This window comes from Perognathus longimembris, chromosome 7 (genome assembly GCF_023159225.1).
Source record: "Perognathus longimembris pacificus isolate PPM17 chromosome 7, ASM2315922v1, whole genome shotgun sequence".
Classification (NCBI taxonomy): Eukaryota; Metazoa; Chordata; class Mammalia; order Rodentia; family Heteromyidae; genus Perognathus; species Perognathus longimembris.
Genome location: NC_063167.1, coordinates 35,832,020 through 35,844,620, shown reverse-complemented (window position 1 = coordinate 35,844,620; position 12,601 = coordinate 35,832,020). Strand labels below are relative to the sequence as shown.

The 12,601-nt window shown below is 39.0% G+C and overlaps 1 protein-coding gene across 1 annotated transcript in view; it reads left to right on the top strand.

The window, feature by feature from the left end:
• Ndc1 (NDC1 transmembrane nucleoporin) overlaps positions 1 to 12,601 on the top strand; it is a 50,238-nt gene that overhangs the window by 23,975 nt on the left and 13,662 nt on the right. The window contains exons 11-16 of the mRNA XM_048351358.1: positions 349 to 504; positions 2,987 to 3,232; positions 3,324 to 3,439; positions 5,396 to 5,446; positions 7,315 to 7,378; positions 9,340 to 9,440. Of these exons, the coding sequence (XP_048207315.1) occupies positions 349 to 504; positions 2,987 to 3,232; positions 3,324 to 3,439; positions 5,396 to 5,446; positions 7,315 to 7,378; positions 9,340 to 9,440 (734 nt within the window). The remainder of the gene's footprint in view (positions 1 to 348; positions 505 to 2,986; positions 3,233 to 3,323; positions 3,440 to 5,395; positions 5,447 to 7,314; positions 7,379 to 9,339; positions 9,441 to 12,601) is intronic.

Genomic DNA, 12,601 nt, shown 5'->3' with positions numbered 1-12,601 from the left:
AGAAATTTATAGTAGTAAGAAGAAAATAGAGAAATTGTGATAGTTTACATTTTATTTATTTATTTATTTATTTATTTATTTATTTTCACTGTATTTTATTTTATTTTTTTTTCATCTCTTTTGGTTATTTATTTCTTTTATTTTTTTTTCTCAAATTTTTATTATCAAACTGACGTACAGAGAGGTTACAGTATCATACGTTGGGCATTGGATACATTTCTTGTACTGTTTGTTGCCTTGTCCCTCATGCCCCCCTCCCTCCCCCCCTTTCCCTCCCCCCCCCAGGTGTTCAGTTCACTTACACCAAAGATAGTTTACATTTTAACAACCATTGCTTGGCTCTCTTAGGTGGGCATCCTCATAATTGGACTGCCATTTCTAGAGAGTGTTTGAATCTTTTAAATGATATGACTCAGAAACTGATTCTCTACCAAGAAGCTGCTGCTACAAATGGGAGGTTTTCTTCATCGTACCCAGTGGAATCTAAGAAACTGAATTCCTCAGGTAATTTCTAGTAAGAGGATAAAAACATTTGCATCCTTTTTCTTAGGAAATAACAGTTATTAATCTAAGATTACTTACATAAGTGTAAGGTGTATATTTTTAGTCAAGATTGAGCCAACATATTGAATGCTGTATTGGGCCACCAAAAAGACATAGGTATAACTGTAGATTGAAAAAATTATGAGTTGTGATGCTATACTCTGTTGATCAGTGAAATAAAGACAGTGAGGCAGGAGGAGGATCATGAATTTGAGACCAGCCTGGATTATACAGGCCCAGGCTAAAAGCAAGGCCCTATCTTACAAATAAGCATTGCACAAAAAGACTACTGGTGAGACTACTAATAAGTGCAAGGTCCTGAATTTAAAAAAAAGAGAGAGAGAGAGATTCTTGAGTCTTCCATGTTACCATTTTCTAGATTTTTTTTTTCTCCTTTTTTTGCAAGCCCCAAAACGGGGCTTGAACTCAGGTCCAAGTTCCTGTCTCTGAACTCCCCCCCCCCCCCCCCCCCCCCCCCCGCCCAAGGATAGTACTTTACCACTTGAGCCACAGTTCCACTTCCAGCTTTTTAGTGCTTTATTGGAGAGAAGAATCTTATACTTTCCTGCCAGGCTAGCTCTGAAACATGATCCTCAGATCTTAGCCTTCCAAGTAGCTAGGAGGACTACAGGTGTGAGCCACTGGTACCAAGCTTGAATGCTTAATTTCTAATAGCTGAAGATAGAAACTAGTGCAAATAATGTCCTTAGCCTCATGCTCTAGTGTCAGGAAAGTTCCCTTGTTTTTTATACAGTAGACCATAAATTGGTAGTTTTCTTTCCTGAGAGATTGAATCTAGTGTCTCATGCATGCTCAGGAAGCATGAGCCACTGAACTACATGCAAACCTAATATGAGATGATTTTTTGGGGGGGGCGGGGGTCGGTTATGGTGCTTGAACTCAAAGGCTTGGGTGCTGTCTCTGAGCTCTTTTGCTCAAGGCTGGCACTCTACCACTTTGAGCCACAGTACTACTTCCAGTTTTTGAGTGGCTAATTGGAGATAAGAGTCTCATGGGGACTTTTATGTACAGGTTGGCTTTGAACCACAATCCTCAGATCTCAGCCTCTTGAGTACCTAGGATTACAGGCATGAGCCACCAACACCCAGCTGCGATGATTAAAAAAAAAAGTTTATAGATTAGATTGAAGGGACAGATTAAATACAATAGCTATCCTGGGCTAATTAGTCTTCACTGTGGTTTTTGTTAACTTGAAAGAACTTTAGGGAAAAAAGAGTTCATATCACATTTCCTACATATTTTCACAGTATAGATTTGATATGTTCAACCAAGTAGTAATTACAGTAGGAACATGCAGTAAAACTGATACATTCTAATACAATAATTAAAGTTTCCATCCAAAAAAAGTAAGGCAAGCTTTTTTTTTTTTTTTGCCAGTCCTGGAGCTTGGACGTAGGGCCTGAGCACTGTCCCTGGCTTCTTTTTGCTCAAGGTTAAACACTTGAGCCACAGTGCCACTTCAGGCTTTTTCTATATATGTGGTGCTAGGGAATTGAACCTAGGGCTTCATGTATGTGAGAAGTTCATGTCACATTTCCTACATATTTTCATAGTATAGATTTGATATGTTGAACCAAGTAGTAATTACAGTAGAAACATGCAGTAAAACTAATACATTCTAATACAGTAATTAAGCTTTCCATCTAAAAATAAAATGTAGCTGTGTGCTGATGGCTCATGCCTGTAATCCTATCTAGTCAGGAGGCTGAGATCTGAGGATCGCAGTTCAAAGCTATCCTGGGCAGGAAAGTCCATGAGACTGTTATCTCTAATTAACCACCAGAAAACTGGAAATGGCTCTATGGCTCAAGTGGTAGAGTACTAGCCTTGAGCACAAAGAGGCTCAGGGATAGCACCCAGGTCCTGAGTTCAAACCCTAGGACTGGCCAAAAAAAAGAAAAAAAGTAAACTAGATGCCATTGGCTTCTAACTGTTGTAGAGGCTGAGTTCTACTGGATTAAGCTTCTAAGTCAGCCCAGAACAAAAATTTGCAAGCGTCTAGCTCCAGTTTACCAGCAAAAAAAGCCAGACTGGAAGTATGGTGGCACAAGGGATAGAGTGCCAACTCTGAATTAGAAAGCTTATGTGGAGTGCAAAGCCCTGAGTTCAAGTGTTCCATGCCCCAAATAAGTGAATTGATTAGAATTCTTTCAAAATAACTTAGAGAAACTGACTTTGAAGATTAAGATATATAGAGAGGGGAAAATAAATAAAAGCACAGGAAAAGATATTTAAAGCTCCTTGAGTGGTCTTCAAACTGCAGAAGGAAAAATTGAGACAATAAACTTGTCTGAAAACAATCTACTTAGCCTTAGATAGATGTGTTAAACAAAAAAAAGTGAGACTCATAGAAGTTGAGAACCTTCATGCCAGTATGCTTGGCCCACGCCACCTCTTCAGCACGGTTTCTGTTCTTTTACAGAAGAAACTGCTCTTCAGACGCCAAAACCTAGCCAAACACCTCGATCATCAGCACCACCGTCAGCTAAAACTGCACTGTTTTCTTCAAAATTACCTACACCTGATACTTCAAGTACCTTTGGGTCTCCTTTGGGCTCTAATGTGGTGAATCGAATGGCTGGGATTTTTGATGCAAATATTTGCTATGCATCACCACAAAGTCCTCTGCTAATAAGAAGAGGACCAAGATTATGGACTTCTGCTTCTGGTGAGAAATACTTACTTCCTAAAACTTGAAATGTCCTACTTGTACAGGACCCGACATCCTAAGCTCTTACCTTATTATTTTTAAAAAATAGATCAGCAAATGTCTGGATTTTCAAATCTACCTCCATGCACCTCTGTTGGTACTGATGGTAAAGCAGTGAGACAGCCCAATGTGGTCTATTCATGGATACAGAATAAGCGTGAACAGGTAAGATAATACAGTTACTGAATTTATATTTCCTAGTATCTGTGTTTGTGTGTGTGTGTGTGTGTGTGTGTGCGCGCGTGCGCGTGCGTGCATGCATGTATGCCTCTGCATGAGGATGCGCGCACGCACTGGCCCTGGGGCTTGAACTCAGTGCCTGGGTACTGTACTTGAAATCCTTTTTCTCAAGGCTGGTGCTCTATTTTTTAGCCACAGTGCTACTTTTGGCTTTTTTTCTGACTACTGTGTTAGTGATAAAGGTCTCATGGACTTTTCCTGCCTGAGTTATCTTCAAACCATGATCCTCAGATTTCAGCCTCCTGAGTAGCTAGGATACAGGTATGAGCCACCAGTGCTCGGCTTTACTGGTATCTTTTAAGAGTATTGAAGATTTCTGAGTAATAGAGGTGGTGAATTTGACCAAAGTATATTATGTACATGTGTGGAAATGAAATGAAATACCTGTGTACAATGTACATTAATAAAAAAGAGAAAAGCCTTTAGGGATCTTATATGAGTAAGTTAGCAGGAATAAATATTTTTGACACTTCTCATGTCAACTTGGCCCATATGAAATTGCTAATATCTGACTGAATTTAACCTTTACAGTCTGCACTTTTTTTATGGATTAACCAAATATAATGCTATTCATCTGTGTATTCTTATACTTAAAACATAGTTTTAATTTAAAACATAGCTGGTGGGTTTTTTGTTTTTTTTTGTCTTTTCTTTTTTGGTAGTGGGGATTGAACCCAGGATATTGCACTTGTGAGGCAAATGCTTTGCCACTGAGCTACATCCTAGCCCTAAAATGCAAGGACTGTCATAGCTGCTGCAGCAGGCTAGTGGGAATGCTGGGATCTGGGACTCGAAGGATTGTGGTGGCAGCCATAAGATGTAATAGAATGCCATTATAATGCTTCTAGGTAGATGGAATAGGATGCCATTATAATGCTTACGATATGCTTGTGATATATAGGAAAATGCCAACTTTAAAGCTTTTGGCCTGAGGTGCTGGAACAGGATAGTTGAGTTGAGTTTATATTTAGACAATTTACTCCTAATCCTGGAGAAGTAGATTTGATGAGGTGGGGAGCTCTGGAATTTGATTCTGCATATGATACCCTTGAGAAACACCTACTGAACAGCCAAATGAAAATTCTAAAGAAGAAATTACATGAGCATCTGGAATATAGGGAAATTCTTATCTAAAAATGTACATTTTTTTTTTTTTTTGGTCAGTCCTGGGGCTTGGACTCAGGGCCTGAGCACTGTCCCTGGTTTCTTTTTGCTCAAGGCTAGCACTCTGCCACTTGAGCCACAGCGCCAGTTCTGGCCATTTTCTGTATATGTGGTGCTGGGGAATCGAACCCAGGGCCTCATGTATATGAGGCAGGCACTCTTGCCATTAGGCCATATCCCCAGCCCCTAAAAATGTACATTTTGAAGACATCAGGGATAGAAAGTCATCATAGACAGTGTCTATTATCTCCAAGATGACCAGCAAAAACCTGTTCTGGAAGCACCCTCAAGTGGTAGAACATCAGCTGAGCAAGCCAAGCAAGCTGAGGCCCAGAGTTCAAGCCTCAATACTAGCAAAAAGGAACAAAAAACTCCCACTTTGTATCTTTGGGCTTTTGTTATACTTCACTTTGTTTCTCTGTAGAGGAGCACTGAGAAAGAATAGAATCATCTTGGAAAATACCATCTCCTTTTATCATAGCAGAGTCTGTAAAATGTATGTACATGGTAACACAATACAGTTTAGGTTAGATGATCCATATTGATTATCCAATTGGTAATACAAAGGCATTTACTTACATAGATTATTATAAGTATTGTTCTTTGCTGATGTGGGAGTATTTCCATTTAAGTTGATGTCAGAAAACCCTAGAAATGTGATAAATTTCAATCGAATTAAGAAGAAAATGTGTTAATTTTTTGTTTTTTCCAATTTAGATTAAGAATTTCTTGTCCAAACGGGTGCTGATAATGTATTTTTTCAGTAAGGTAAGAATATGAAATGAAATTTGAAGTAGTGGGTAGGATCTTGCTTATAAATATGTCTTGATGTTAGCAGGCCATGCAGCTTGGCCTCTTTCCTGAACCTACGATAGAAAAGTTGTCTTCCTAGAAACAGCTCACCTCAGTGCCTTCTTGAGGCTGGACTCTTTAATTGGCTTCCTGAGATTGACTTCTGGCAGCTTTGTGCTAAAATGTGGCATTGACCTTTTCCTCTGGCTGCATGGATCTTCCTAAAAGGAGCAATCCATGGCTTTCTAGTGCTTTGTGGCTCATTTTCCTGTTAATATCTTTATGACCAATTTAATGTTCAAAAAAGGATAATTGAGTTAGATGACATTTTAACTTTCTGATGGACAAAAGATTGAATTTTAGGCCAGCCTGGGCTCTATAGCAAGACCCTGTTGCAAAAAGGAACACACACCTGTGTGCACACATACTTTCTGACTTGCCTATCAGCTATTTCAGCTGTCACAGGGGAATAAATTTCAAATGCAGAAACATTTATTCCTGTTTGCTTGGCTCTAGCAAAACTTTCACCCATATATAAAATAAAATAATTTTTAGTTTTATTTTAAGTCTAACCTCTCTTGTTGCAAACATTACAGTATTATTAGCAAATGAGCTATTGAAGTCAAAGTTTTCCTGGCAGCATTTGTTATTCACTTTTATACTCGCTTAGTCATAACTTGGTGGGAAAGAAATCTGAGCAACCCTAATAGAATGCAGTGTAAGTCATTTTAAGTTCTCGAAACCACTTTTCACATTGTTCAAAATCATTTCAGGTTCTCAAAAATGCTTTTAAAAAAATCTAGTGGAAGAGTAACTCCACTCAGATTGCAGCTACTTTTTTCCAAAATGATTCTACCTTGAGTTATTAGAGGAAAATGTCTTTCACCAAGAGAATGAGCATTGTCTGAAGTTTCACTTTAGTACTTGGTTTCAGGAGGGGATGAAAATGTGCCTAGGTCCTTATCAATGCTCCATGTTCTTTGACATACCCCTCATTTCATACAGCATTTCTGTAAGATAAGTCATTCTGTCCTTGTTTTTGCAGATAAGGCAACCTGATGCTTAGGGTCAAGTAGCTAGTCTAAGGCACATAGCCAGTAAGTTGCAGAGGATACTCATTAAAATCTCCTTTTCTCTTGGGAGTGAGTAGCTACTTTTGATTCTAATTTTGCAAGTAGATTTCTTGTATGATAAGGAGGTGCAGACAACTGCTCTTTGTTGCTGAGCATATAATTTAACAGGATTATTATGTAGTTCTTAATAGGCTTCATAGAGTGCCTAACCAAAATCAGTACTTGTTTCAGTGGGACTGTTGTTGCTCAGCACTGTCTGACTCAGAGAACATTAAAAGTTGAGTGGGTTTTCTTTGGAATGGAGTTGAAGAGTTGACAATTTAAGAGAAGTAATAAATATTTAGGGAGTTCTTTTATTTTTTAATTTTAAACGAACTTTCGTAACCAACCTCTTGAGTTATTTCTGTACTAATTTTTTTAAAAAATTTTTATTAAGACTGCAGTTAGTAAAACGTTACAGTCTCTTAAAAGTATTCCAAAATCTACTATGAGAAGCAGGCACTAGGAAATACATATCAAAGTGTAACAGCATATGGGAGTTCATGTAGTTCTTATTTTAAATGAAAAAAACTGGGGCACTTAGAGATTTAAACAGTTGGTGAAGGTCACACTATAAGCAGATAGCAGAATGCTGTATTGTAGTTAAAACACTATAAAATACTTACTTCAGATTTTGATTCTTGAGAGCCTCCTGTGAATCTTGTTATTCTACATTGTTAATAACATAGTATAGTTTTGATTCAGGAGGACTTGTTTTTGTTTTATTTGTAGCATCCAGAGGCCTCCATTCAAGCTGTTTTTTTAGATGCCCAAATGCATATTTGGGCATTAGAAGGTAAGCAATCTCTGAACTGTAACTTTTTTTTTCTTTTTTAATTTTATGCTGGTCCTGGGGCTTGAACTCTGGGCCTGCATACTGTTCCTAAGCTTCTTTTGCTCAAGGCTAGCACTCTACCACTTGAGCCACAGCACCACTTCCAGTTTTTTGATAATTTATTAGAGATAAAAGTCTCAGGGACTTTCTTACCCAGAATATCCTCAGATCTGTCTCTTAAGTAGCTAGGATCATAGGCATGAGCCACCAGTGCCTGGCATATTATTTTAATTATCAGGTAAATACTAAAATATCATGAAAGGTCAACTCTGCACTTAATCTCAGTATTTCAGTTTTCAGATACATTTTTGTAGCTCTATGTGTATGTGTGTGTGTGTACACACGGGCATGGGCACGCCCATATGTGCTGTTTTGAGTACCTGGGCACTGTCCCTGGGCCATTTTGCTTAAGGCTAGCATTCTACCACTGGAGCCACAGTTCTACTTCTGGCTTTTTTGGTGGTTAATTAGAGATAAGAGTCTTACAGACTTTCCTGCCCGGGCTGGCTTTGAACCATAATCCTCTGATCTCAGCCTCCTGCGTAGTTAGAATAACAGGTATGGGCCACTGGTGCCCAGCTTAGTGTGCGCGCATGTGCGCGCGTGTGTGTGTGTGTGTGTGTGTGTGTGTGTGTGTGTGTGTGTGTGTGTGTGTGTTGTGGAGCTTGAACACAGGGTCCGTGCTCTGTCCTTGAGCTTTTGCTCAAGGCTAGAGCTCTACCATTTGAGCCACAGCTTTACTTAGCTCTTTTGGTAATTATCTTATGGACTTTGCTGCCTGAACTGGCTTTGAACCTGAGTAGCTAGGATTTACGGGCGTGACTGGCTTAGCTTTTTTATATAATCTCTCTCTCTCTCTCTCTCTCTCTCACACACACACACACACACACACACACACACACACACATTTTTTTTTAGATTTTTCCAGTCCTGGGGCTTGAACTCAGGACCTGAGCACTGTCCCTGGCTTTTTTTGCTCAATGCTAGCAGCACTCTACCACTTGAGCCACAGCACCACTTCCGGCTTTTTCTGTTTATGTGGTGCTAAGGAATTGAACCCAAGGCTTCATGCATGCAAGGCAAGCACTCTACTGCTAAGCCACATTCCTAGCCCAAGGCCTCACACCTACTAGGAAAGCTCTACCACTGAACTGTATCGCAGCCCTAGGTGTATTTTGATTTAGGAAAAACTTTTTGTGTGTGTGAATAGAGAAATTCTTGTACTTCAAAAATATGCGATAGATGGATTTTTAAACTTACTGTTAATTTATGATGTGAAATAGGATTTAGTTGCTGAAGAACTGTTTCTCATGTTATTTCTCTGTATACTGGGCTAGCCTTAAACAGGTGATCCTCCTGCCTCAACCTTCCTAGTGCTGGGATTATAGTTGTGTGCTGTCATGCAGAGCTCTGTTTTATAGATATTGCTGTCTCAGTGCTTAAGTGATACTGATAAAGGCCTTTTCTGACCATTCTATGAAAACTGTCCACTTCATAACTGTCATTTTATTCTTTGTTTCATTTTTCTTTTTATCATAACAAATGTCTGTCTTGGGGCTTGAACTCAGGGCATGGGTACATCCCTGAGCCTTTTTTGTTCAAGGGTAGAGCTCTACCATTTTGAACCATGGTTCTACTTTCAGTTTTTAGGTGGTTAATTGGAGATAAGAGTCTCATGGGCTTTTCTGCCCAGGCTGGCTTTGAACTGTGATCCTTAGATCTCAGCCTCCTGAATAGCTAGGATTGCAGGGGTGAGCCAACAGAGCTTGGTTCTAAAAATAATTTGTGACTAAAGCAGCTAAATACTTTCTCAATCATTAGCTGCCATCTTTTGTCCATTTTTATACTGTCTCTTTCCTCTTTTTAATTATGGATTGATTTGTCTGGTTTTGACATACTTCTTTTTCTCTTTTCCTCCTGAGGTCTGTCTCACTTAGTAGCAGCGTCATTCACAGAAGATAGATTTGGAGTTGTTCAGACTACACTACCAGCTATCCTTAATGCCTTATTGACACTGCAAGAGGTAAGTGGTCTGTGTTGTGTTGTGCTGGATGTGGGTAGAGGTGGTTAATTGGAGATAAGAGTCTCACAGTCTTTCCTTCCCGGGCTGGCTTTGAACCTGGTCTCCTTAGATCTCAACCACTTGAGTTAGCTAGGATTACAGGTGTGAGCCACTAGTATCTGGCTTACTTCTGGCTTTTTTTTTTTGGTTAGAGACAAGAGTCTCATGGACTTTGCTGTCTGGGCTGGCTTCAAAGAATGATCCTCAGATCTCAGCCTCTTGGGCAGCTTTTGTGTTTTTGCAACGGGCTCACTATGTAGATTGGACTGGCCTTGAATTTCTTTTATTTTATCTATTTATTTATTTTTCTCTTATTTATTGTCAAAGTGATGTACAGAGAGGTTACAGTTTCATATGTTAGGCCTTGGGTACATTTCTTGTTACCTCCTCCCTCATTCCCCCCGCCCCCCTTGAGTTTCTTATGTAGTTCAGGCTAGCCTTGGTCTCAAACTTATAATTCTTCACCTTAGCCTCTTGAGGGCTGGTATTACAGGTAGTAATGTACCATTATGTAGGACTACTATGTGTGTGTGTGTGAGAGAGAGAGAGAGAGAGAGAAAGGGGGGGCGCTGCCCAAGACCTTCTTTTGCTTAGGGTTAGTGCTCTACCATTTGAGCCACATCTCCACTTCCAGATTTTAAATAGATTACTGGAGATAAGAGTCTCATGACTTTCCTGCTGTGGCTGGCTTTGAACTTTCAGATCTCAGCTTCCTGAATAGCTAGGATTACAGGCGTGAGCCACTGGTGCCTGTCTTGTTCTGTATTCTTTGTACCTATTTTTCATGCATATTATTTGAGATATATCTTCCACACAAGTAGTTCTATTATTTGTACTCTTCTCCAGCTACCTTTCTTCTACTGAAAAAGTTTCCTATTAGTTTCCGTCTAATATTTGACTTGTCTTTCTATATTCTCTGGCAACTGTGATTTGAGCTTATCTTTTGTCCTTATAACTTAATCCTAACTTGTATCTTGTGAAGTAAACAGAATAATACTATTTTACAGATAAGTGAGGTTCAATGGTACAGTGACTTAACTCATGGCCCCCACAAAAATAACCTAAGTGACAAAGCTGGGACTTGAACCATATGTAATTACAGGGTGTTAGCTTTGTAGTAGACTCCAGGAAAAACTGCAGATCCATATTCCTTACTCTTCCTGAGCTTGTCTATTATTGTGTCCTGTTTTTTTTTTTGTTTGTTTGTTTTGTTTTTGTTCCTCCCACATAGGACCCAAGAGAGAATAAATGAAACTGTTTAGACTATGATCCACAGTATGCTTATGACTCAGAGAGGGAGAAACAGAACCCAAGATTCCTGGCACAGTACTTACCTTTACAGTGTAATGCACTTTAATATTTTCTATTTTGTTTCTTTTTTTAAAAAAAAGTCTGATTGTGTTGGATGTGGTAGCTTATACCTGTAATCTCAGCACTTGGGATTGGGAGACTGAGGCAAGAGGATCCTGATTTTGAGGCCAGCCTGAGCTACATAGTAAAACCCTGTCTCAAAAAACTCAAAATGACAATAGTAATAATAATAATGCTCATAGGAACTCACTAAAATGATTTTTATAAAGGTCTTACTACCATAGAAGTATTCTACACCAAAATGACTATATTTTGACTTCCTTCTCCTATCAAAATTCCTAGTTTATTAGAAGGAAAAGAGTATTTGTTTGATTGTAATTGTTTATCTCTTTGGGTAGGAGGGTAAAAAAATATAGATTTGTTAAAAAGCCAGGAAATGGCTCAAGTGGTAGAGTGCTTACTTAGCAAGCATGAAGCCCTGAGTTCAAACAACAGTACCACAAGAAATAGGAGGTTGGGGAGACTATAGGTATAGCTCAAGTGGTAGAGCTCCAGTTGTGGGTGAAAAAGTTGAATAGTGCATGTCCTTGAGTTGAAGCTCCAGTAACAGCCACGTGCACGCACACACACACACGTACTTACTTTGAAAATAAAGGAGGAATCAGAATAGAAAATATGTTTGAAGGGCAGAGTCCAAAGAGGCCAGAAGGACTATTTTGGGGTGCTGAGACGATGTCATTGAGAAATATAACAGGACCGATATTTAGCCTCTAAGTGGTAAACCCCTCCAAAGCTTGTTGGATGGCTGCTGGATTGCTTTATTTCTGGGTAAGTGAGTGCTGACTTCTGTTCTGGGGTCTGAATTGAATGACAGTTCTGATGCAATAGGTTGATTATAATTTCTCCATGCTGCCTTTTTGTTTAGAAAGGCAGGGTTGTACTGTGACTTGTGGATGTATTCTGTTATATGGTTTTAGATCTACATGGCATACTTAGTGAAGAGACCAAATTCCAAGTGTCTGTAATTTAAGGCAAGTTGTACAATATCAGCTTCTGGGAGTTACTAAGGAACAATTGAATGGGACTGTTTTGTTCTTTTGTTTTACTTCTCAGTATCAGTAACATCAGTCATTTCCCTGTGAATCATTAAAGGCAAAACATGAAAGGAAAGGGAAACCTATTGCTCTTCAACTATTTAGAGGGCAAGGAGTGGAGTGATGGCTGTCTAAAGCAGTGGTTCCTATCTGCAGCCATCCTGAGACTCTGCAGTTATTACAAGGAGTTCATGAGGCTGGACACATTATTGTCACCTGAATAATTAACATGTGTCCTAACAGGCTTGTAGCTGTTTCTCAGAGGTTTCTCTGTGCTGTTTTGGTTAATTAAAATATAAATTCATTTGAAAGCGTTGCTGAATTCATAGTAGCTATTTATTTCCCTCCATCAGGGAATAAATAAGAACTAGTATTTCATGAAAATTCACAATCATTTTAAAATGTTTTCATTATTATCTTTAAGTAGTTGTACAAAGGAGCTGCCATTTAACAAAGCAGTTTATGAATACAATATATCTTGATCATTGTCACTCCTTTAAACATTCTCATCCATCCATCCCCTTCCCACCCCTACCCTAGTCTTCTTAATTTTGTAGGCTATACATCAGATCCTTGTCTGCATTTTCTCCCTCTTTTCCTCTTCATCTCTACCTTTCCCTTTAACTCTACCCCACCCCTTTTGTGTACCTGCTTCCTGGTGTTTTATTTTGCTGAACTTTGATTTTAGCTTTCTAAGGATTTACACTATTTGAGATC